Here is a 24,606-nt window from a genome sequence, read left to right as displayed (position 1 = left end):
AGCTTTCTATTTCAGTTACTTCTGGGTTTAGTGATTATTTGCTAACTCTTAGTTAGCGGGATTTCTTTTTGAGTTACTTCCGGGTTGAGTGATTATTAGCTAACTATTAGCTTGCTAGCTAGCTTTCTAGCTATTTGAGTTACTTATGGGTCGAGTGATTATTAGCTAACTAGCAAGCTTTCTATCTATATGAGTGACTTGATTATTAGCTAACGCTTAGCTAGCTAGCTTTGGATCTATGTGACTTACTTCCGGGTTGAGTGATTATTAGCTAACTATTAGCTAGCTAGCTTTCTATTTCAGTTACTTCCGGGTTTAGTGATTATTTGCTAACTCTTAGCTAGCGGGATTTCTTTTTGAGTTACTTCCGGGTTGAGTGATTATTAGCTATTAGCTTGCTAGCTAGCTTTCTAGCTATTTGAGTTACTTATGGGTCAAGTGATTATTAGCTAACTCTTAGCTAGCTAGCTTTCTATTTGAGTTACTTTTGGGTTTAGTGATTATAAGCTAACTATTAGCTAGCTAGCTTTCTATCTATTTGAGTTACTTCCAGGTTGAGTGATTATTAGCTAACTCTTACCTAGCTAACTTTCTATCTATTTGAGTTACTTCCGGGTTGAGTAATTATTAGCTAACTCTTAGCTAGCTAGCTTTCGATCTATTTGACTTACTTCCGGGTTGAGTGATTATTAGCTAACTCTTAGCTAGCTAGCTTTCTATTTCAGTTACTTCTGGGTTTAGTGATTATTTGCTAACTCTTAGTTAGCGGGATTTCTTTTTGAGTTACTTCCGGGTTGAGTGATTATTAGCTAACTATTAGCTTGCTAGCTAGCTTTCTAGCTATTTGAGTTACTTATGGGTCGAGTGATTATTAGCTAACTAGCAAGCTTTCTATATATATGAGTGACTTGATTATTAGCTAACGCTTAGCTAGCTAGCTTTCGATCTATTTGACTTACTTCCGGGTTGAGTGATTATTAGCTAACTATTAGCTAGCTAGCTTTCTATTTCAGTTACTTCTGGGTTTAGTGATTATTTGCTAACTCTTAGCTAGCGGGATTTCTTTTTGAGTTACTTCCGGGTTGAGTGATTATTAGCTAACTATTAGCTTGCTAGCTAGCTTTCTAGCTATTTGAGTTACTTATGGGTCAAGTGATTATTAGCTAACTCTTAGCTAGCTAGCTTACTATTTGAGTTACTTTTGGGTTTAGTGATTATAAGCTAACTCTTAGCTAGCCATCTATCCAGCTTTCTATCTATTTGAGTTAGTTCCGGGTTGAGTGAACGCTGGCGCATGTGGCCGCCGCTGCTTACCCACAGAAAAACTTTTGAAAGGGGCTTAGATAGGAAATGTATAATTATTAGAATAAAGCCAGTTTCCATGGCAACCCGCGCCCGCCGAACGCTCCAATCACATCGACCGCTAGCCCCCAGATTGGTCCCGTGTGGAATTCAGTCCGCCTCAACCATGAGCGAGGTTGGCGCCGATTTCCACGTAGGCAACGCGCCAACACTCGCATCCACTTTCTTTCCGGGTTTGGTGCGGCCTTTGCTGATCATGGGGCGCGTGTGTGTGTGTGGGGGGGGGGGGGGGGGTGTCCCAAAATAACTCGCAACTGTTGCCCCCCCAACCTCCAATGGAAACGGAATAAGTAGGTCAACACGGCCACCACGAGCGCACGCGCACGACAAGCAACGCAATCAAGGCATTCCCGTTTCGGGCAACTTGCAAAACTTTGCGGGCTCGATGGCTTTTTTTCGCACGCTGCCCGAGGGCCGCGTTACCATGGCGACCGGGCGACCCCGGCACATGCCCACCGAGGCGGGGTCGGCCTGCTTTCCGACGCGACGTCGCGACGTCCTTCGTCTTACCTTCTTTGAGTCGATTCAAAACGCCGTATCTGCCGCGGCGCCGCAAAGTTGCGAGTGGTCGCCACGCGCCCGCTCCGACTGGCTCTGACTGGCAGAGCCCGAGCGCGCATTGACCTGCTTTCCGTTGGGGGTTGGACAACAGTTGCCAGTTATTTTGGGACCCCACGCGCACACACATGTCAACAGCACACTTTGCTATACATTAGCTAGTTAGCTAGCTAGCTATTAGCTGTCTAGTTGACTGGCTGTTAACTATCTAGCTGGCTAGCTGTTGTTTATCTGGCTATCTTTTAACTATTTATTTGCTATCTATTAGCTAGCTACTTAGCTATTAGCTGTCTTGCTGACTGGCTGTAAACTGTCTATCCGGCTGGAAGCTGTCAAGCTCGGTAGCTGTTGGCTATCTATTCACTATATTTGCTATCCGCTAGCTAGCTAGCTAGCTAGCTATTAGCTCTCTAGCTGACAGGCTGTAAACTGTCGAGCTGTTGGCTATCTGGCTATCTATTATCTATTTATTTGCTATCTATTAGCGAGCTAGCTAGCTAGCTATTAGCTGTATAGCTGACTGACTGGCTGTAAACAGTCTAGCTGACTATATATTCGCTATTTATTTGCTATCAATTAGCTCGTTAGCTAGCTTTCTATCTATTTTGGTTACTTCAGGGTTGAGTGAACGCTGGCGCGTGTGGCTGCCACTGCTCACTCACAGAAAAACGTTATCCTGTGACCTTGAGAGTTTTAAAAGGTGCTTAGAAATCAAATGTATTATAATTTTTACAACGCAGAAACTGGAACACACACAAACGAGCAGGCGCACTTGGTGAGTTGTGAGGAAGGCAAGGTCAGGAGGTCAAGGTCACAAGCCGCTTTTTCTTGTTTCGGTGTCACGTGGTGATGATGTCACGGCGGGCCGGCACGCCCGCCGTGACACCATCGCTCGCTCGCTCGCCCTGCGGCAGCCGCGACTTTCCTCGCGCGGCCGTTGGCATTCCGGCACGCACACACACAGCAACGCACGCCGCGTGTCAGCGACCTTGAGGTGCAGCGTGAAGGTCACGAAAGGGCAAGACACGCTCTCGGTTGTCATTTTGGCAAATGGCCACCAAGTGGCGCCACGGACGAATCAGGTGCGGCCGTCCTGCATGTTTTTTTAATAATAATTAAAAATAATAATAATAATAATAATAATAATAATAATAAGAAGAAGAAGAAGAAGAAGAAGAAGAAGAAGAAGAAGAAGAAGAAGAAGAAGAAGAAGAAGGAAAAAGAAAAATCCATTTGATTTCTCAGCACCTTTCAAAATTCTCAAGGACACTTTATAGTCACAGGATATTTTTTCTGTGGGTGAGCAGTGGCAGCCACATGCGCCAGCGGTCACTCAACCCTAAAGTAACATAATGTTCTGTTTAATTTAATGCTAGTAAATAAAATAATAATAAATTAAATATGATAATAAATAATAATAAATAAAACAAAAAATTTAAAAACGAGAATTGCAAGCAATGATTGCTGCATAATTCCATAGTAGACTGCCCCCAGTGGCCAAGACAAACATATACAAAAAAGGAGCGGCGCAACGTCTGTCATGATCTGGTTGGCGACCAACGGGTGGCGCTGTCGGCCCCGCCCGCACCTGCACAGGTGCTGGTCGTCCTGTGGCGGACTGCCACGTTCGGATTGGCGACCGACTGGAAGCGACGTCAGCCCTGCCTGCAGCCTCGCAGGCGCTGGTCGTTTTCATCAGTGACACTTAAGAGGACTCCCGGCACGACCATCCGAGGTCGGTTCATTGTTTGTTGCATGCTTTGTCTGCAATGGCGTGCATTGTAGGCTGTGCATGTGTTTCTTTAACCATGGCGGACTTTTACTTGGTTTTCTTTCGATACTTTTTTTCCGTTCAGATGATTTTGATGTTTTACATTTTGTTCCTGCTGACTTTAATTTAATACAATTTGTCAAACAACCTCCTGCCTGCTTTTTGGGATCCGCACCCGCCATCACCACCTCGCAAACCGTGACAACGTCCACTGAAGTCAATCATAAAATGTGGCAAAAACGGTTACAAATAATTATCTACAATTGAATATCGCCAGTTTTTTTTTTTTTGTAGTGTAATAAATAAATTGTAATATATAAATACATTATTTGATAAATAAATGAATGAATAATAAACACATAATCATAAAAACTAAATAAATGAAACTACAAAATAACTAAAAAGATACATGAATATTTAAATGGATAATAATAATAAAAATACAAAATAATTAAAATACACAAATCTTTCAATAAATAAGTACATAAACACAGAAAAATAATAATAAGTAGATTTGTTGTTTATGTGGGTGGAAAATTGCCGTGTCGCTACCGTGGTTCTCCTTAGAGCGAACCACTTGCCCCCCTACCTTCACTCAAATGTCTGTTGAAAACAAAGAGTGAGTGAGGGAAAGAAAGCTCCCATTTTTGGGGGCTCCCCCTGTGGCAGCGGACCTCCAGGTCAGCAAAGGAACCCGGCCCGGAATGGGCATGAATTCTTGTTGGAACCGTTATTTGGTCGGTTGGTGTCGTTGTCCGTGTCGGCGCCCAAAACATTTTCCAAAGTCATTTCTGACATTTGGCCACCGGGGGGCGTCAAACGCTCACTGTTGGGATCAGGACGCGAACCGCTGAGGAATTCTGCTCGTTTCTTGGACTGATGTGTCGTTCGCGAACGAGACGCTTCTTAGAGCCGGATCTCTGAAGTGAACCAAGAGAGCCGGCTCTCAACAAGGAACCGGAAATGGGAGCAGACTTGTTTTCCCCCGTATTCCCCGCCCCCGGTCTTCGGTTAAAGCCGCACGTGATTGGTCAAGGTCCGTGGTAGAGGGGAGAATTACAGACACGCGCAGCAGTGAGGAGAAGGGTGAGGGCTTAGAGGAACAGAAGTACACTGTGAGTAGCACGTGAAACTGGAAAGGGAGACGACAGAGCACTACAAAGAAAACAACTAAAGTGGCTCAAATGATTGCAAGTGATTTTCAGCCATTTTCAATTGGAGATGACAAAAGATTCAGAAAATAGACTCATGCTCTCAACCCAAGCGATGCGATTCCAAGCAGGAAATATCCCCATTGTTGGGCTATTAAAGGCTTCTGATTCTGATTCTGAAAAGACTTTGTCAAAGAATCATACCAGAATCATATCTGACAATGAATGTGCTGGAGTCCAAGAATGGCTCCAAAAAAGTCACCACAGGGAAAGTCAGTTAGCATCCACTGACTGCGCACTGTGCACATATAAATCAAGCCATATAAATACAAATATTTGATATAGTGTATTTTTTACACGAGTAATTGGTTTTTCACATAATTTTACATGATTTTTGGGTGATAATTAATTTAAGCAAAAAAAAAAACAAACAAAAACGAGGAGCCATTTGGGAGCCAAAAGAGCCGGAACTTTATCGTAAACCGAGCCAAAAGAAGCGGCTCTCTGAAAAGAGCCGCAATTCCCATCACTAGTTTCTGGACGTTTTCATTTGTGATTGGCATCCCATTTGTCCTCTGACGCAAGCGGACAAAAAGCCCCTCCCCTTTTGGGGAAAATGGCGACTCCAAAGAAAGACTCGCCAAAGCGACGGCGCACGGGCGAGCGGTCGTCGGGCGGTTTACCTTGAGCTGCAAAAGGTGCGCGTCCGCGTGGCGGTGCTCGGCGTCTTGGGCCACCGAGCCGGTCAGCCGGGCCACCCGGGCGGCGCTGGTGCGAAGCCACGCCTCCGTTTGCGGCAGGTGGAGCAGCACCTGCCAGTCGGCGCACGCCTGCACCGGCGGCGGGCGGCTCTCGCGGGGCCTGGGGGGAAAGGGGCGGGGTCAGGAGCGGGCTCAGCGCCATCGTCGTCCGTCATCGCCTGCACCTCCTCATCTGCATCGTGACCTTTACCCCGGGCGAGCGCCGGGCGAGCGCCGGGCGAAGCCTCAGACCACCGGCTTTCCCGCCGGCTGGTGGGCTTTTGGCCGCGTTTGCCTCCTCCCGCCACTCAAGAGCCATTCCGCTACGCGAGGCTACATCGAGCTAGCAAGCTTTTAGCTATCTGTCTGGCTAGCTAGCTATTAGCTATCTATTATTGATAGCTGGCGTTGATTATGTTGTGGGTCATTTTTACCTGTTTGTAAAAATCCACACAAAACAGTCAAATAATAGGTAACATCAGCAGCTATCTAGCTAGCTAGCTTTTAGCTATCTGGCTGGCTAGCTAGCTATTAGCTATCTATTATTGATAGCTGACATTGATTATGTTGTGGGTCATTTTAACCTGTATGTAAAAATCCGCACAAAAAGTCAAATAATGCGTAACAACAGTAGCTATCTAGCTAGCTTTTAGCTATCTGTCTAGCTAGCTATTAGTTATCTATTATTGACAGCTGACATTATGTGGTGTTACATTTTACCTGTATGTGAAAATCCACACAAAGCTGCCAAATAATAGGTAATATCAGCAGCTATCTAGCTTGCAAGCTTTTAGCTATCCGTCTGGCTAGTTAGCTATTAGCTATCTATTATTGATAGCTGGCGTTGATTATGTTGTGGGTCATTTTTACCTGTTTGTAAAAATCCACACAAAACAGTCAAATAATAGGTAACATCAGCAGCTATCTAGCTAGCTAGCTTTTAGCTATCTGATTGGCTAGCTAGCTATTAGTTATCTATTATTGACAGCTGACATTATGTGGTGTTACATTTTACCTGTATGTGAAAATACACACAAAACTGCCAAATAATAGGTAATATCAGCAGCTATCTAGCTAGAAAGGTTTTAGCTATCTGTCTGGCTAGCTAGCTATTACCTATCTATTATTGATAGCTGGCGTTGATTATGTTGTGGGTCATTTTTACCTGTATGTAAAAATCTACACAAAACAGTCAAATAATAGGTGACATCCGCAGCTATCTAGCTAGCTTTTAGCTATCTGATTGGCTAGCTAGCTATTAGCTATCTATTATTGATAGCTGACATCGATTATGTTGTGGGTCATTTTCACCTGTATGTAAAAATACACACAAAACTGTCAAATAATGGGTAACATCAGCAGCTATCTAGCTGGCTAGCTTTTAGCTATCTGGCTGGCTAGCTAGCTATTAGCTATCTATTATTGATAGCTGACATTGATTATGTTGTGGGTCATTTTTACCTGTATGTAAAAATCCACACAAAACTGTCAAATAATGGGTAACATCAGCAGCTATCTAGCTAGCTAGCTTTTAGCTATCTGGCTGGCTACATAGCTATTAGCTAGTTATTATTGATAGCTGACGTTGATTATGTTGTGGCTCATTTTTACTTGTATGTAAAAATCCACACAAAAAGTCAAATAATAGGTGACATCCGCAGCTATCTAGCTAGCTTTTAGCTATCTGATTGGCTAGCTAGCTATTAGCTATCTATTACTGATAGCTGACATCGATTATGTTGTGGGTCATTTTCACCTGTATGTAAAAATACACACAAAACTGTCAAATAATGGGTACATCAGCAGCTATCTAGCTGGCTAGCTTTTAGCTATCTGGCTGGCTAGCTAGCTATTATTGATAGCTGACGTTGATTATGTTGTGGGTCATTTTTACCTGTATGTAAAAATCCACACAAAACAGTCAAATAATGGGTAACATCAGCAGCTATATAGCTAGCTAGCTTTTATCTATCTGGCCGGCTAGTTGACTATCTATTAGATATATGTATATGCTACTCAAATAAATAGAGAGTTCGTCAGATAGCTAATAGCTAGCTAACTTTCTATTTATTTGAGTTATTCTGGGTTGAGTGAACGCTGGAACGTGTGGCTGCCGCTGCTCATTATTATTATTATGATGATGATGATGATGATGATGATGATGATGATGATGATGATGATGATGATGATGATGATGATGATGATCATCATCATCATCATCATGGTCTTCATCCCCATTTTGGTTTTGTTCACCTGTAGGCGACGTCGTCGGCCACCTGCGCCGTCGTCCTTCTCTTAGCAGGTCTTGCTAACGGCGCCTCCTCGTACTCCTCCAGATCGGACGACAATGGCGGCTCGGGGGTCAAGGGGATCAAGGCCATCGCGCTCATGGTCACAGAGAGGAAGAGGTGACGGGCGGCGGCGGTGGCGGCGGAGACGGCTGGGGCGGGTACGCAAGGGGGGGAGCCTGCAGCGACACAAGTGAACAATCGTCGCTCAACACCAAGGAAGGCCACACCTTCCTGGAGCAAGACGAGGCCAGCTGAGGCGTCACCGGGCATGACGACAACACAAAGTTCACAAGCACACACACACACACACACACACACACACACACACACACACACACATGGGATTGCAAAACACACACACACACACACACACACACACACACACACACACACACGCCAGCAACAGGAAACGACGATGACCTCAGTTGAGTGGTCACAACTACTTTGTTTATTAGCTATTTATTAGCTCAATAGCTATCTAGCTAATTTAGAACAGACAATAAAGAGATAGAATGAACTTAACACAATTAGCTATCAAGATAGCTAGCTTTTAGCTCAATAGCTATCTCGCTAATTTTTAAGATCAGGAGACAGAATGAACTAAACACGACTAGCTATCTATTTGAGTTACTTCCGGGTTGAGTGAACGCTGGCGCGTGTGGCTGCCGCTGCTCACCCACAGAAAAACTTATCCTATGACTGTAAAGTGACCTTGAGAGTTTTGAAAGGCGCTTAGCAATGAAATGTATTATAAACATTATTGCTTTGGTAAAACCAATGTCAACTCCGGTGTTTTTCTGTAAGAACGTCGGTCTGGAGAGCTTGAGCCCACCCCTCGCCCAGTCAACCTGGCGGGATCCCACATGAAGGTTCGGGAGGCCGCTGGGAGCGCCAAAAGCCATCCGGACTCGGCAAAGGCGTCACCGGGAGGGCACGCGGGCAAAACTTTTGTCAAACGAGGCGTCGCCGCGCGACAACAAAGCCCAGCTCGGAAAAATCGAGAGCGCGTCGCCCCACCCTTGGCCCGAGATCGCTTTTGACCCGCCCGCCGTCACGCTAGCGCTCCCCCGGAAGGCATCAAGACACCAGACGCTGCGTACGTACCGCATCTGCCGTGGGGTCAAGTCAAATGATGCTCGTCGGACGGCCGAGGGGACGACTCGGATGGAGGACGGACGGACGGAGGGACGGACGGAGGAGAGGAATGCGCCTCCCTCGGCGATGAGCTCAGTCCCACTGCGGCGTTACCGGCCACGATGCTTATGCTAACGCTAAGCTTAGCAATGATGCGGCACCTTCAGGACGGAAAACACCAGCGGGGAGGCAGTGGGAAGGGGGAGACAAGGGGGGCCAGTTGCCTTGGTAACTGAAGAGGATGGGATGGAGAGGGAAGGACTGCGCTGTGATTGGCTGGCAGGGTGCGGCGCTCCCTCTCAGGGGATAGGGCAGGGACCACGCCCCCCCCCATGGCTCAATCCTCCGCTTTCATCTTGGGCAAGAGTAGCGCCCCCTGCGGCACAACATGACATGTTTTATCATCATCATCATCATCATCATCAATCATCATCATAATAATAATAATAATAATAATACAATCCATTTCATTTCAAAGTGCCTTTCAATAGTCTCAAGGACACTTTACAGTCACAGGATATTTTTTCTGCAGGTTAGCAGTGGCAGCCACACGCGCCAGCGTTCACTCAACCCGGAAGTAACAAAGTAAAAAAACAAATTAAAAAAATGAAATAACAACTACTATATAACTAATAGAAAGCTAAATAGATAGAAAGCTATTTTGGAGGCTGGTCCATCGTATGCCTCCTCCCTTCCCTTGATAAAAGTCGAGCTCCGTCCCTGGAAACAAGGCAAGTTGGAGAGAAACATTCAGTCACGCAGACAAAAAGGAGGAAATGACAAAAAGAGAAGACACACAGAAAGTGACAAACATCAAAGAGGGCTCAGCGGAATTCAAAATAATAATAAGAACAATAACAACAACAATAACAATAATAATAATAATAAGAAGAAGAAGAAGAAGAAGCTAATAGCTAGCCATCTAGCTAGACAGATAGCAAATAGATAGCCAGCCAGATAACCAGCTAATTAGTCAGATAGCTAATAGACAGCAAATAGATAGCCAGCTATCAGTCAGTTAGCTAATCGATAGCAAATAGCTAGGTAGATAGATAGCCACCTAGGTAGTTAGATAGCTAATAGACAGCAAATAGCTAGCTAGATAGACAGCCAGCGAGGTAGTTAGATAGCTAATAGACAGCAAATAGATTGCTTGCTAGATAGCCAGCTAGTTAGTTAGATAGCTAATAGAAGCTAATACTAGATTGATAGCTAGTTAGAGAGCTAATAGACTGCAAATAGATAGCTAGCTACCCAGCTAGTTAGTTGGATAGCTAATAGACAAATAAAAGAATGATGAGAGAGAGAGAGAGAGAGAGAGAGAGAGAGAGAGAGAGAGAGAGAGAGAGAGAGAGAGAGAGAGAGAGAGAGAGAGAGAGAGAGAGAGAGAGAGAGAGAGAGAGAGAGAGAGAGAGAGAGAGAGAGAGAGAGAGAGAGAGTGAGAGAGTGACAGTGAGTGAGAGAGAGAGAGAGAGAGAGAGAGAGAGAGAGAGAGAGAGAGAGAGAGAGAGAGAGAGAGAGAGAGAGAGAGAGAGAGAGAGAGAGAGAGAGAGAGAGAGAGAGAGAGAGAGAGAGAGAGAGAGAGAGAGAGAGAGAGAGAGAGAGAGAGAGAGCGAGAGAGAGAGAGACGCCATTACTGCTGCTCGGAGGGAGCCCCGTTGACGTCTCGCACGTCTCCCATGTTGTCTTTCGGGGCCAATCGCGGCCACCACAACAACTAAACGTCCGGGCGAGCGAGGCGAGTAAGGGCGTGAGAACGCCAGCGAGCGAGAAGGCGAGCGAGAAGACTAGCGAGAAGGCGAGCGAGAAGGCGAGCGAGAAGCACCCCCGCCAGTTCCCGGCTGGAGAGGCCGCGAGAGCAACACCGGACGCGGATCGAGTGGCCGCTGGACGCCTTTTTTTCTCCGCGGAGTTTCCCTCTGTCCTCTTTTGTGCTTTTCAAGGCGGGCGGAGGCTCTCCGGACGACGACGAAGCTGGAGCGACCATGTTGTTCTTCCTGCTAGGTGGGTACCGAACCGCGAGAACGTCTTCGCCTTGGGATTCTCACCAGAAAGCGCCGAGCTCCCCGACGAGCCTTCCCAAAATGACCGAGAGGAGGCTTGGCGGGGAGCCGCCGCCGTCGTCGTCGCCGCCGTCGTGGCAGTCGCGGTTGCGGCGGTGGCGTCGGGCTCGCCGAAACGCGACGAAACGAGCCCCGAGCAGCTGGCCGCCCCTGCCCGAGCTTCGGCTAAGCTAACGAGGCTAGCAGCCTTCGCCTCGCTAACGTTAGCTGCTTGCTAAGGCTTGGGAAGGAGCCCGACCGCGCGTCGTTTGTTTTCGCCTGCCTGACTTGTACGGACGACAGAAACCTTGTGTTCTTGTCGTCGTCGTCGTCGTTGCGGTGTTTTTTTGCGTTTTCATTAATTTGACAAGCAAGCGAGGAAAGACATGGCAGCCCGCCCCTCTTTGACGCATTAGCCTAGCGGCTGCTCGACTTGAGCAACTCCCCAAATTCGTCAACCGGCCTCGAAAAACAGAAACGGCCGGCAAAGTGTTTGTTTTGCGCCTTGACGACCTCACGCGGAGTTCCCGCCGGCGGCTATTGCCGACCACTGACCTTCGCCGGGGGGCAACCGGAACTGCGAGGAATGCCCGCCGCATTCCAGGAAAGTGGCAAGCGGGACCTCTGCCGCTTCCACTTTCAACCGGGAGGTCCGAGCCGCGTCGGCAGGGCGACAGGACTGGGCCGACGGGCGACTCGCCGCGTCTTCCACCGGTGATGTCCAAACAAGTCCTCAGAGGCCGAAACGTCACAGGAAGAACGGCGACTCTCCGAGCGTATGGGCTGACCTTCCTCCAGGTTGTCCGGACTTGGGAGCGTTGCCGTCCGGGCGACTCCTTGGCTGCCAAGCGAAAAGAAAGGGCCACCAAAACGACCCCGTTGCCTTTACCGTCCCGCAATCGAGCCATTTTAGTGTGGCCCCTTCCCGGCATTGCCGGTTAGCCCATCGGCCAACGGAGGCGCAAGCGTCCGGGCAGGATGGATGTTAGTAGTTGTATGAAGTTCATCCTGTCTACTTGATATCTAATACACTGTCTGTAAGATAAGAATCTGTTTTAAATTAGGATGGATGTTTCTCGGGGCTCCGCCAGCCACCGCGACCGGCCACCCTTGTCAATGTCTTGCGTAAGTTTGCGCCCGTTGCGGACGTAGACGGCGAGAACGCCCGCCAGCTCGCGCGGGGCCTCCCTTGCCAAAGATGGGAAGCAGATGTTTGCAGAGGTGCGCCTGCGGGAATGTCACGACCGGGCCGGCAACCATAGCCTGCGTCGTTTTGCCATTTTTGGGAGGAGGCGCTCGGCGGGGAAATTAATTAGCGACGTGTTAGCGCATGCGGCTGGCTGACTGGCTCCAAAGTCAACAACACGCCCGTGGAAAGAACGAAACAAATACCTGGCGTCATTGAAGCCGCGCAAACGGCGCAGGCCAAAGAGAAATGGGAGCCGCGGCAGTTTGTTTTGCAAATTTGCCGCTGACGTCGTTCAAATGCGTCTGCCGCGCCGCATTTGGACCGGAACAACAACTTTCACTTCTTTTCTTGTCTTCTTTGAATGGTTTAGTTTTATTTTGCGCATTGGAAAGATGTCGTTGATGTTTGATTGTCTTTTACGCTGTACGTTTGCTGACAACAAGGTGAATAATAATAATAATAATACATTTAATTTACAAGCGTCTTACAGCATCTAAAATAGCCAAAACACGCAGGCTGATATTTTGAGTCAAATGCAAAACACCAATCAAAATGACTTCAAGTGTCCAAAGTCTGCAAAAAATGGAGCTGCGAATTGGGCATTTTCAGAAAGTCCCGCCCCCAGGTCGTGACGTCACGCCAAATCGTCTTGCATTGCTGGAGAATCAAAACAATGGCTTCAGATTCGGAGAAGATGCTTTCTTGTTACACATCCAGTTATGAATATGATTCAAATAGTTCTGAAGAGGAAAGCATACATGTTTGCTATCGATTAAAGAATTTATTCCGTGTCATTTTGAGGCAACATTGAGGGGAGATGTCTCACCCAAAAAAAAGAGGCACAAAATGGCGACCTCCAGTGGCCACCTCTGCTTCCACAGGCTGATAAATTCCTTATATGGAGCTTGGATGCCCGCTTCTGTCGGCTTTTAGGTGCAACACGGTTCTCAGACCAAACATGTACAGCAAAATACATTGACGTTGATGGAAGGACCGCTACAATGCGTCTTTTTTACGGTCAAGGGCGGTCCTTTCATGATGTCACGTACGGACTCATCACCAACTCAAAAACAAGACTTCCTGAATATTCAGAGCGAGTCTTAAAAGGTAAAATATAGCTATATGCGGTGGAATCTTATTAAAATATGCTCAGTAGAAGTCATTTGAAGCCATTTTACAAATTATGGACACAACTTGTCCGGAGACGTCGGTTGTCCTTAAAAATATTGTTCGGGCATGACACATGTCGATTCTGTTTATTAATTTCATCACTTGAAGAAGAAATGTTTTTCTTTGACGAGATGCTAAGAATGTCCGTTTTCACGATTGCAATGCTGTCAATATGGTTGCCCGCAAGAGCCTCCTTGTGGGCGGGAGGAGGGGCGCTTGTGGGCCAATCGGGGCAGCCGTTCTCCCGATTTGGTGCCGGAACAGGCGCTCGACGCGCTTTCCGTTGCGGCCGACGGGAGAGCGCATCCGGCCGGCCGTTTCTCCCTTTGATTCTCGCGGCCCGACAAATGGTTTCTGGGTCAGCGATCGTCCCGGCCTGGCGCTTGGCAGCCATTTTGATGTGGCCCCGCCCCAAACGGCCGCGACGGCGCAGGTTGGCATCTGGCGTTGACCTCCCCCGTAACGCTTGCACGCTCTGTCCCGCAGGCAGGTGATAGGACTCGACGGGAAGGAGCGGCGGCGATGATCCCCTACCCGAGCTGGTCTTTCCCCCGCCGGCCGGCAGCGAGCGAGTCGGCGATGAGCGCCCGGAGGTAAAAAGAATGGCCAAGAACAAGGACGCGCGGCCCCCGACGTTCGCCGTCAGCGTGGTGGGCCTGTCCGGGACGGAGAAGGACAAGGGCAACTGCGGCGTGGGCAAGTCGTGCCTGTGCAACCGCTACGTGCGCCCCGACGCCGACCGCTACTACTCGGAGCACACGTCGGTGCTGAGCACCATCGACTTTGGGGGCCGCGTGGTCAACAACGACCACTTCCTCTACTGGGGCGAGGTGGCCCACCGGGGCGAGGAGGGGGCGGACTGCAAGGTCCAGGTGGTGGAGCAGACGGAGTTCATCGACGACCAGACCTTCCAGGCCCACCGCAGCACCAACATGCAGCAGTACAGCAAGCGGGCGGCGGCCACCAAGCTCCAGTCGGCCGAGAAGCTGATGTACATCTGCACCGACCAGCTGGGCCTGGAGCAGGACTTTGAGCAGAAGCAGATGCCCGACGGCAGGCTGAACGTGGACGCCTTTGTGCTGTGCGTGGACGTCAGCAAGGGCTGCAACCGCAACTTTGACGAGCAGATGAAGTTCGTCGGCGCCCTCTACTGCCAACTGGCCAAGGCCAAGAAGGCCCTGGTGGTGGCGGCCACCAAGTGCGACGACGCGGTGGAGCGCCACCTGAGGGAGCTGCAGGCCTTCGTGGCCGGCAAGAAGAACCTGGTCCTGGTGGAGACCTCGGCCCGCGCCAACGTCAACGTGGAGCTCTGCTTCGGCGCTCTCCTGCAGCAGCTGGACAAGAGTCGGGGCAAGGCCAAGACGCTCCCCTTCGCCGAGGCCCACCGGCTCCGGCGGCAGCTGGCGGCCTCGGCCACCGAGCGCTTCGAGAAGGTCCTGGCGCGCCTGGCCCGCGACCACCACGCCACCTGGAAAGGCCTGGTCCGCAACGCCAGGGGCGACCCCGACTACGAGGAGTTCGTGGCCCTGGAGGGCTCGGCCCAGGGCCGGCGCATGTTCGGCGAGCACGTGGCCCGGCTCCGGCGGGAGCACGTCGCCAGGAGGCGGGAGGAGTACCTGAGCGCCCTGCCCAAGACCCTCAACCTCCTGCTGGGGCGCCTGGACGAGGTGGAGCGCCTGAGCTGGGCCGAGGCCCAGGCCCTGATCCGCCGCCGACCCGATTTCCAGTGCTGGTTCGTGGTGCTGGAGCGCACGCCCTGGGACGCCTCGGACCACGTGGACGCCGGCGACCGCCGCGTGCCCTTCGACCTCCTGGCCTCGCCCGAGGGCGAGGCCATCTACCGGGAGCACGTCCAGCGCCTGCTGGCCGACCGGCGGCGGCTGGACATGAAGGAGCGCTTCAGGAAGACGCTGGAGCGGGCGGCCTTCGTGGGCGCCGGGCAGCCCTGGGAGGAGGTGGCCGCCCTGCTGGCGGAGGACGAGGCCTACAACTGCGTGGGCGAGTCGGACCGGCGGGACGTGTACGCCCGGCGCCAGCAGGAGCTGGTGGAGCGGGCCAAGGAGGACTTTCAGGAGATGCTCTTTGAGCACGCCGAGCTCTTCTACGACTTGGACCTGAGCGCCACGCCCAGCGGCGACAAGATGAGCCAAATCCACGCCGTGCTGGGCGAGGAGCCCCGCTACCGGGCGCTGCAAAAACTGGCCCCGGACCGCCAGTCGCTGCTCCTCAAGCACATCGGCTTCGTCTACCACCCCACCAAGGAGACCTGCCTGAGCGGCGGGGGCTGCGTGGACCTGAAGGTGGAGCAGGTCCTGGCCAACCGGCTGGTCCAGGCGGAGCCCGCCTGCGGGCGGCGCGCGCCCCCCCACCTGGACCGGGTCAACCTCTGCCTCCTGGGCCGGGAGGGCCTGGCCCAAGAACTGGCCAACGAGATCCGGGCCCAGTCCGCCGAGGACGAGTTTGCCCTGGACGGCAAAATCTACCAGCTGCAGCTCCTGCCGGTGGACGTCAACTCCACGCTGCTCTTCAGCCACACCTGGGTGGCCACCTTCCGGCCGCACGGCTGCTTCTGCGTCTTCAACTCCGCGGAGTCGCTCAACTGCCTGGGCGACTGCGTGGGCCGCATCCGGGCCGAGATGGCCCAGGGCGGCCGGGACGACTCGCTGCCCTTCGTCCTGATGCTGGCCAACCAGAGGGACGGCGTGTGCAAGAACGTGCCCATCCTGCGCCACCAGGGCCAACAGCTGGCCAACAAGCTCCAGTGCACCTACGCCGACGCGCCCTCGGGCGCCTCGGCCCGCAGGTTCGCCGCCTCCCAGCTCAAGCAGGGCCTGCGGGCGGTCCTGGAGGCCCTGCGGCGCAACGCCGACCTCCTGGCGCCGCCGCCCCGCATTAAGGACGCTGCCTGGGAGGCCGACCTACGCGTGGTCCTCTGCGCCGCCTGCTCGGACCCCTTCGGCGTGGACCTGGTCCTCTCGCCCTTCCTGGAGTCGCGGGGCTGCGGCGCCGGCGGCCCCGGCCGGCCCAACGCGCTGCTCCTGGACAAGATGGTAGGGCGGCGGGCGGCGGCGTATCCGGGTCAGCGTCCTCTCCTACCACTCGGCCATCGCCGTCCGCCGCGAGCAGCTGGTGCACGGCTACATCCTGGTCTACTCGGCCAAGCGCAAGGCCTCCATGGCCACGCTCAGGGCCTTCCTGGCCGAGGTCCACGACGTGATCCCCGTGCAGATGGTGGCCGTCACCGACAGCCAGGCCGACTTTTTTGAGAACGACGCCATCAAGGAGCTGATGACGGAAGGCGAGCGCATCGCCACCGAGATCGCCGCCAAGTTCACAGCGCTCTACTCGCTGTCGCAGTACCACCGGCAGACGGAGGTCTTCACGCCCTTCTTCCACCAAGCGCTGGAGAAGAAGGGCCAGGTGGAGGCCGCCTTCTGGCTGGGCGGCGGCGGCGAGGAGCCGTTGCCCAGCTGGCCGCGCGCCCGCCCCCCGGCCTACGAGGCCTACGAGCCGGAGTCGGACGACGACAACGAAGCCCCGCCGCCGTACAGCCCCATCGGCGACGACGTCCGCCTCCTTCCGCCGGCGCCGCCCGGCGAGCGGGCCAAGTGCCGCATCGATCCGGAGGGCAACGAGTACCCGCTGGAGTACCACCACGAGCGCAACCACAAGGTGCCGCCGCCCGTTCGCCCCAAACCGGCGCTCGCCAGGCCCGGTGTCAAAAAGCTGGACCCCAACCTGCTGAAAACCATCGAGGCGGGAATGCGCGGCCACCGGCGCTTTCCGCAGGAGGCCGAGGCCTCGGACGGCTACGCCGACCCCGCCGAGGCCTCGCCGCGCGCCGGGGGCTTCCGCCCCGATGACGTTTACGCCCAGCCGGACCGGGCCCGCAACGGCTGCGACGGCAAGACCCGGGCCGGGCGCCGGCCCTCCAAGTACAAGCACCGCTCCAAAATCCTCTTCAGCAAGACCAAGGCCTACCAGCGGCGCTTCCTCTCGGACAGCGAGGGCGAGGAGGGCGGGCCCGCCGTGCAGAAGAAGAAGAAGGGGCGGGCCCACCGCGGCGGCGAGGAAGACCCCCTGCTGTCTCCCGCCGACCCCTGGAAGGGCGGCATCGACAACCCCGCCGTCACCTCCGACCCCGAGCAGGAAGACAAGAAGACCAAGAAGAAGAAGACGCTCAAGACCTCCAAGGAGGCCAAGAAGGTGAGCTCCCCCGACCCTGGCCGCTTGTCCATTCAAATCAAATCAAATCTATAATAATAATAAAATAATAATACATTTCATTGGTAAGCGCCTTTCAAAACTCTCAAGGTCACTTTACAGTCACGGGATACGTTTTTCTGATTGTGAGCACCGGCAGTCACACGCGCCAGCGTTCACTCAACCCGGAAGTAACTCAAACAGATAGAAAGCTAGCTAATAACCAGCCATATAGATAGCCAATACATAGCTAATAGCCAGCCAGCTAGATTGCTAGATAGCTAATAGATAGCAAATATCCAGCCAGCTAGCTCGCTATCTTGCAAATAGATAGCCAGCAAACTAGCTAGCGAGCTAATAGCTTGTGCTGGTTTGTGCTGTGCGTGGTGGTGGTCATGCAAGCGTCTCAGCGTGTCTTCACTCTTGCTGCCAAAATGAATTTATCATCTTGTGGCCCCCACCCCCACCAAAGGGTTCATCTTTCTTTCGTCACTTTAACAAACGTTGTTGCCACCCAGGCCAAATCGTCCAAGTCGCCCAAGCCGCTGTACCCGCCGACGAGGCGGACGTGGGACAGCAAATACTTTGGCGTGCCGCTGCACAACCTGGTGGACGCCGAGCAGCCCATCCCGCTCTTCATCCAGAAGTGCGTCGACTACATCGAGCTCACCGGTGAGACACGCAAAGCCCACCTTGTGCGCCTCCTTTTCCCCAACTCTAACTAAATATGGATTCTGGCTTTTTCGCTGTTCATTTCCTGTTTGGGCTTGTGCTGGCGGAAAGCGCCATTTTGATTGGACGATCTTAGGTGCCGTTAATGTCGAAACAGTTAATCGCCCACTTTTGAATAAGCGGACGAGTAAAAAAAACAATTGAGTTGATTGGCCTTTGTGGAGGGAACAGATTCTAATTTGCAATGAAACAATCCCATGGATGAAACAGTCGAATGTCATTGGCACGACGACAAGCCCCGTGCTAACGTTAGCATGACTATACTTGTGCGAGAGGCAGCAGAAAGCGAGCGTGCAATCTAATGAGCATTGTGCAGGCTAGCTAGCGTAACCTTGTGTACGGGCCCAGCAAGTTGACTTTTATTCCGATAGTTGGGCTGGATTTTTACCAATCATGAGGAACAGAAAACCATTCATATTATCACAAAGTTATTTTAAATAATACATTCTGACATATAATAATGAATTAATGAATGAATTAATATGAGTGCGAGAAGAGGATGCACAAAACCGGCTTAGATGGAAGACATTGATTCACTGTGGCCACCCCTGAAGGGAAAAGCCCAAAGGAAAAGAAGAAGAAGAATTAATAATACATTTCATTTCTAAGCACCTTTCAAAACTCTCAAGGTCACTTTACAGTCGCACGATAAATTTTTCTGCAGGTGAGCAGCGGCAGCCACACGCACCAGCGTTCACTCAACCCGGAAGTCCCTCAAACATATAGAATGGTAGCTAGCTAACAGATAGCTAATAGATAGATACATAGCTAATATATAGGTAGCTAGCTAGATAGCTAGCCATGTATAGACATTTTGTTGAAATCATATATATATATATATATATATATATATATATATATATATAGTAAAGTCTTGTTATATCGATAGTCCCGGTTATATCGATATTTTTTCAGACTCCCTTGAATATCGATATAACGAGACTTTACTGTATATATATATATATATATATATATATATATATATATATATATAAAACAGTACAGTGATACCTCGGTTTACGAACCCCTTGGCTTGCGAAATTTTCGGTTTATGAACATTAAATTGATGAAATTTTTACCTTGGCATACAAACTATTTTTCTGGATACACGCGCAGCGCCACAATGAGTGATGTGTCATTTGCGAACGAGCCGTTCTCCTAACAAGGAAATGGCAGACGACTTTTATTTGTTTTCTATTCCCCGCCCTCAGTCTTTGGTTGAAGCCACGTGATTGGTCAAGAACGCAGAAGATGTTTGGGGGGGTTAAACATTAAAGAGACAGGCAGACGACAGAGAGAGAGTGAGAAAATGGATAGAAAACAGTGAAATTTGGACTGGTTTCAACTTTGATAGCTCAAAGGCAGAATGTAGACTGCAAGGTTAAAATGTCCCATCAATCAGGCTCCACAAATAACCTGCACAAGCCATCTGAACACTTGACGCAAAAAGCTATCAACCCAGCGAAACAGAACAATTGATGATGAACAAGGTAAAATGATGGCAGAGAAAGCATCTCCAAGGGATCATTCCTCAAGATGGTGGAAGAAGAAGGTTACGTTCCTCATCGAGTGTTTCATGCTGATGAAAGCGGCCACTCCATTCCATCAAGTCATCAACCACCATCACAAAGGTCTATAAAACCACTTTATTATACGGTACAGTGCAGTGCATTTCTTTCATTACAATACCATAGCACATTTATTATACATAGAATAAGGTATATTGTTTGTAGTTTTCAGGCTAATTTAGTTGAAAAGTATATTTTATGGAGACCTGGGAACGGATTATTCTCATTTTAAATAAGTTTCCTGTGGCAAATGAATGTTTGGGATACACACTTTTCGCCTTACACACTGTCTGGGAACCCATTAAGTTGGTAAGCCAAGCTATCTCTGTATATGTCCGCCTTTTCCCCCCCCAACTTTTGGCTCATTTGTCATTGTCATCCCTGCATGTTGTGTGTTGCGCGCGTGTGGGCAGGTTTGACCACGGAAGGCTTGTACCGCGTCAGCGGCAACAAGACGGACCAGGACAACCTCCAGAAGCAGTTTGACCAAGGTGAGCGCTCGCCCGAGTCGTATGTGCACGTTTGCCCAAGCCAAGCGTCCTTTCCCTTTGACGCGGCGCCTTGACGTGCGCAGATCCCAACGTGGACCTGCTGGCGCTGGACGTGGCCATCAACGCGGCGGCCGGGGCCCTCAAGGCCTTCTTCGCCGACCTGCCGGACCCGCTCATCCCGTACGCGCTCCATCCAGAACTGGTCCAGGCCGCAAGTAAGAATGCGCACGTGGCCGCCTCACATCCTCTTGCCAATGAAGAATCATCATCATCATCATAACAATAATAATGAAATAATATAATAATTTAATTATATTAAAGAATAATAAAACATGCGGATCAAACCTCTAAAGATGGAGGACGCTGATTTGCTGTGGCGACCCCGTCGAGGGAAAAACCAGAAGGAAAAGAACAATATTAAATAATAAAAATACATTTAATTTCTAAGCGCCTTTCAAAACTCTCAAGGTGGCTTTACAGTCACGGGATCAGTTTTTCTGTGGGTGAGCAGCGGCAGCCACACGCGCCAGCGTTCACTCAACCCGGAAGTAACTCAAATAGATAGTTAGCGATTGAGCCGCTGCCCTATGATGACATCACAATTTGTTTTTGTGCTATCTAGTTAGCTATATTTTAATGTGTCGTACACGAGATACCGCTAGCAAGCTAGCACGCTGTTTCCTTCTTTCCTTCCTTTTCTTTAGCCGACCCTATCAAGCTATATTTTAACGTGTTGCACACAAGATACCGCTAGCTAGCTAGCACGTCGCTTCCTTCTTTCCTTCGTTTACTTTAGCCAAATTCAACACGCATAAATTCAATCGAGTTGAAGTCGTTTTCGGACGGTCGACTGAAACATCGCATTGTGATGTCAACGTAGGGCAGCGGCGCATCACGAACAGGCCCATTTGAAGATGGCGGACGAGGCTCCCGCCATTTTGGCTCTTGACTCTCCAAAATGGCTGTTTTCACAACTGAGTCCCGATTGGTTTCCGTTGTTGCTTGAACAATACGTGAAAGATTGGACGGCGTTCTGGCTCCTTATCTCAAGTCAACCGTCTCCAACGCGGCTCTTCAACTGGACTTCAAGGACAACCGACACCTCCGGACAAGTTGTGTCCATAATTTGTCAAATCACTTCTTCTAATCGTATTTGACAAAGATTCCACCGCGTAGAGCTATATTTTACGGTTTAAGACTCGCACGGAATATTCCGGAAGTCTTGTTTTTGAGTTGGTGATGAGTCCTCACGTCACGTCACTGTCGGAACGCACCTGACCGAGAAAGGACACACAATGCATTTTGGGTACTTTGTTTGCTCTGAAAACTTTGTGTTGATGGCCAAATTAGAAGGAAAACAAATCAATAACGCGATGGTGAATCGTTGTGTGTTGCACCAAGACAACTATTTGATATCGGCTGACACAAATTCCCAGCAGACAAATAAGCCCATTTCCAACGGAGCTTGGGCGCCATCTTGGGCATTTTCTGGGTGCTACATTTCGGGCCAGATGCCTCAAAATGACAAGGAGTAACTTCTTGAATGGATTGCAAACATGTATGCTTTCCTCTTCAGAACTATTTGAATCATATTCATAACAAGAAAGCATCTTCGGGACCTTCTGAAAGTGCCCACTTCCGGTTTCAATTTTTTGCCGTTTCAGCACACTTTCGGTCATTTTTATCGGTGTTTTGTTGCATTCGACTAAAAATATCATCGTGTGTATTTTGGGTATTTTAGATGCTATTAAAAGTTTTTCTGATGTGACTTAGGAAAGAAAGAAAGAGGTGTCGGTTGTCCTTTAAAACTTGAAACTTGGCGACAAATTGGTGCTGTTGTTCAATGCAGCTTTTGTCATCTTGGTGAGCTTGCTAAAATCAAAGCCCTCCTTTCTCACGAGCACCTTCAAGCAGCCATTTGTCACGTCTCGCCTCGATGAATGCTGCTGCCTGCCTCTTGACTGGTGCTTCCAAGAGGGAGCCTATCAATTCTACTCTGGCATCCCTTCACTAACTCCATTTTGGAGTTCTTTTCAATCTTGAAATGGCCTCACTTTTCCTGAGCTCTCCTCGCTCCTCCAGCTCTACACGCCTTCCCGACACCTCAGGTCTGCTGACCTTTTCTTTTCACAATATCCACCTTTTCTCCAAAAGAAATGACATCTTTGTTCTGAGAATGTAATATTTTTTGTTTTATTAGATGTCTAACTACCTAGCTAGCTAGCTATTAGTTATCTATTAGCTAGCTAGCTAACTTGATCTATTTGAATTATTCCCGATTGAACGGGGTCACCCTGCTGGCTACCTAGCTAGCTATCTATTAGATATATATTAGCTAGCTAGCTAACTTGATCTATTTGAGTTATTCCCGATTGAACGGGGTCATGGGTCCTGGCTACCTAGATAGCTATCTATTAGCTAGCTAGCTAGCTATTAGTTATCTATTAGCTAGCTAGCTAACTTGATCTGAGTTTTTCCCGATTGAATGGGGTCATCGTTGCTGGCTACCTAGCTAGCTATCTATTCGCTCCCTATTAGCTAGCTAGCTAACTTGATCTATTTGAATTATTCCCGATTGAACGGGGTCACCGCTGCTGGCTACCTGGCTAGCTATCTATTTGCTATCTATTAGCTGTCTAACTAGCTAGCTAGTCGTCTATTTGCTATCTATTAGCTAGCTAGCCAACTTGATCTATTTGATTTATTCCCGGTTGAGTGAATGCTGGCGCGTGTGGCTGCCGCTGCTCACCCACAGAAAAACGGATCCTGTGACTGTAGAGTGACCTTGAAAGTTTTGAAAGGCGCTTTGAAATGAAATGGATTATTATTATTATTATTCGATGTGCCCCAAAAAAGTAAATGGAGGCACAGAGGGGATGGAGCTTTTTCGGTTGCTGGTTGCCACTGAACATTGGGCCAGCCCCCTCGCTGGCCATCTTTAAAACCCGCCTCTTTAAGACTCACTTGTACTCTTTTGCATTGGACTTTTGGCATGATTCCCACTTGATCAATATGGATTGTATTGCATAATGAAGGTCAGAATGTTCTCTGGTACGGTTGGCGTCACGTGACGTTTTGGCATGTTTGCAATCAAAAGAAAAGTCAACTAGCGTTGATGCTAGCCATCGGTCAGCTAATTGCTCTGACGGACCGGCTGCTTGCAGAACTGGCGGACTACGGCGAGCGTCTGCACGTCCTCAAGGAAATCGTGGACAAGTTTCCCTCCGTCAACTATGACGTCTTCAAGTACATCATCACGCACCTCAACAGGTAGGGCGGGGCCGGGGGGAAGCTGGGCGGCTAACGGCTGATGGCTAACGCTCGTCGGCCCCCTGCCAGGGTGAGCCAGCACAGCAAGAGCACGCTGATGACGGCCGACAACCTGTCCATCTGCTTCTGGCCCACCCTCATGCGCCCCGACTTTGAGAACAAAGACACGCTGTCCAGCACCAAGCTCAACCAGGCCGTGGTGGAGACCTTCATCGCGCAGAGCCAATTCTTCTTCCGCGGCGGCGACGTCGTCTACGACGGCGGCGGGGGCGCCCCCCCGCCGCACCCCTGCCGCGACATGGTGGAGGCCCTGCTGCCCCTGCAGCTGCCGCCGCCGCTGCAGCCGCAGCAGATCCAGCGCGCGCTGCCGCCCGAGCCTCTCGTCTGAGCGCCGCCGGCGCAAATGCGGACGACGGAACCGCGTGCGTGGAAACCGGGCCGGCTTTCCTCGATTGAACAACAGGTCGCGGGAATGACACCCGGAAATGTCCACAAAGCACAACCTTTACACCAGTCGGCTTCACAAAATGGCGCTTGGTTAGTTTTGCCACCCTAAAAACGGAATTGGAAAAAAATGCAATCGTCCAAACTATTTCATGTGGAAAATGCATAAAGAGCAAAACGTTCCTCCGTGACAAATGTGACACTCAATGCGAGAGGTCGCCAAAGGTCAAATGCAACTTTGCCACTTGCAGTCATTCCTGCGGCCTGCTTTTCAATCGCCTTTTTCTTCCCGAGTTCAAAATGGAAACGCACTCCATTTCAACCAAGAAAATTGGGTTGTTTTTTGTTTTTGGGGGGGAGGGAGGGTGGACGAACGCTGATGGAGAATGTCGAAGGCGGTGATTTGTACGCTGACGAGAACAAGGCTGCAATGCCTCTTTTAGGGCTGGGGTCAAAGGTCACCGACCTGACCTGTCAAAAAGAAGGATAA

The 24,606-nt window shown here is 50.2% G+C and overlaps 2 protein-coding genes across 6 annotated transcripts in view; one reads left to right on the top strand and one right to left on the bottom strand.

The window, feature by feature from the left end:
• akap6 (A-kinase anchoring protein 6) overlaps nucleotides 1-12,991 on the bottom strand; it is a 39,791-nt gene extending 26,800 nt beyond the window's left edge. For 4 of the 5 annotated variants that reach the window (XM_089004721.1, XM_089004724.1, XM_089004725.1 and 1 more), the window contains exons 1-4: nucleotides 11,056-11,593; nucleotides 8,978-9,383; nucleotides 7,836-8,049; nucleotides 5,526-5,703 (exon numbers count right to left, since the gene is read on the bottom strand). In XM_089004721.1, coding sequence (XP_088860847.1) covers nucleotides 5,526-5,703; nucleotides 7,836-7,972 — 315 coding nt within the window. In that variant the 5' untranslated portion in view covers nucleotides 7,973-8,049; nucleotides 8,978-9,383; nucleotides 11,056-11,593. The other variant, XM_089004722.1, reaches the window with a different exon arrangement.
• Nucleotides 10,621-24,370, top strand: arhgap5 (Rho GTPase activating protein 5). Its single transcript, XM_089004727.1, is given in 8 exon segments — nucleotides 10,621-11,011; nucleotides 13,895-16,461; nucleotides 16,463-17,614; nucleotides 18,130-18,283; nucleotides 20,325-20,402; nucleotides 20,486-20,617; nucleotides 23,567-23,672; nucleotides 23,742-24,370. Coding segments are annotated over 7 exon segments (4,392 nt in total). The 5' UTR covers nucleotides 10,621-11,011; nucleotides 13,895-14,010; the 3' UTR covers nucleotides 24,061-24,370.
• Nucleotides 24,371-24,606: the final 236 nt, after the last annotated feature.

The sequence above is a fragment of the Hippocampus bargibanti genome, linkage group LG09 (genome assembly GCF_051943395.1).
Source record: "Hippocampus bargibanti isolate YZ-2025 linkage group LG09, ASM5194339v1, whole genome shotgun sequence".
Classification (NCBI taxonomy): domain Eukaryota; kingdom Metazoa; phylum Chordata; class Actinopteri; order Syngnathiformes; family Syngnathidae; genus Hippocampus; species Hippocampus bargibanti.
Note: the sequence above shows the minus strand (reverse complement) of the source record. Positions and strands in the feature narration are given on the sequence as shown.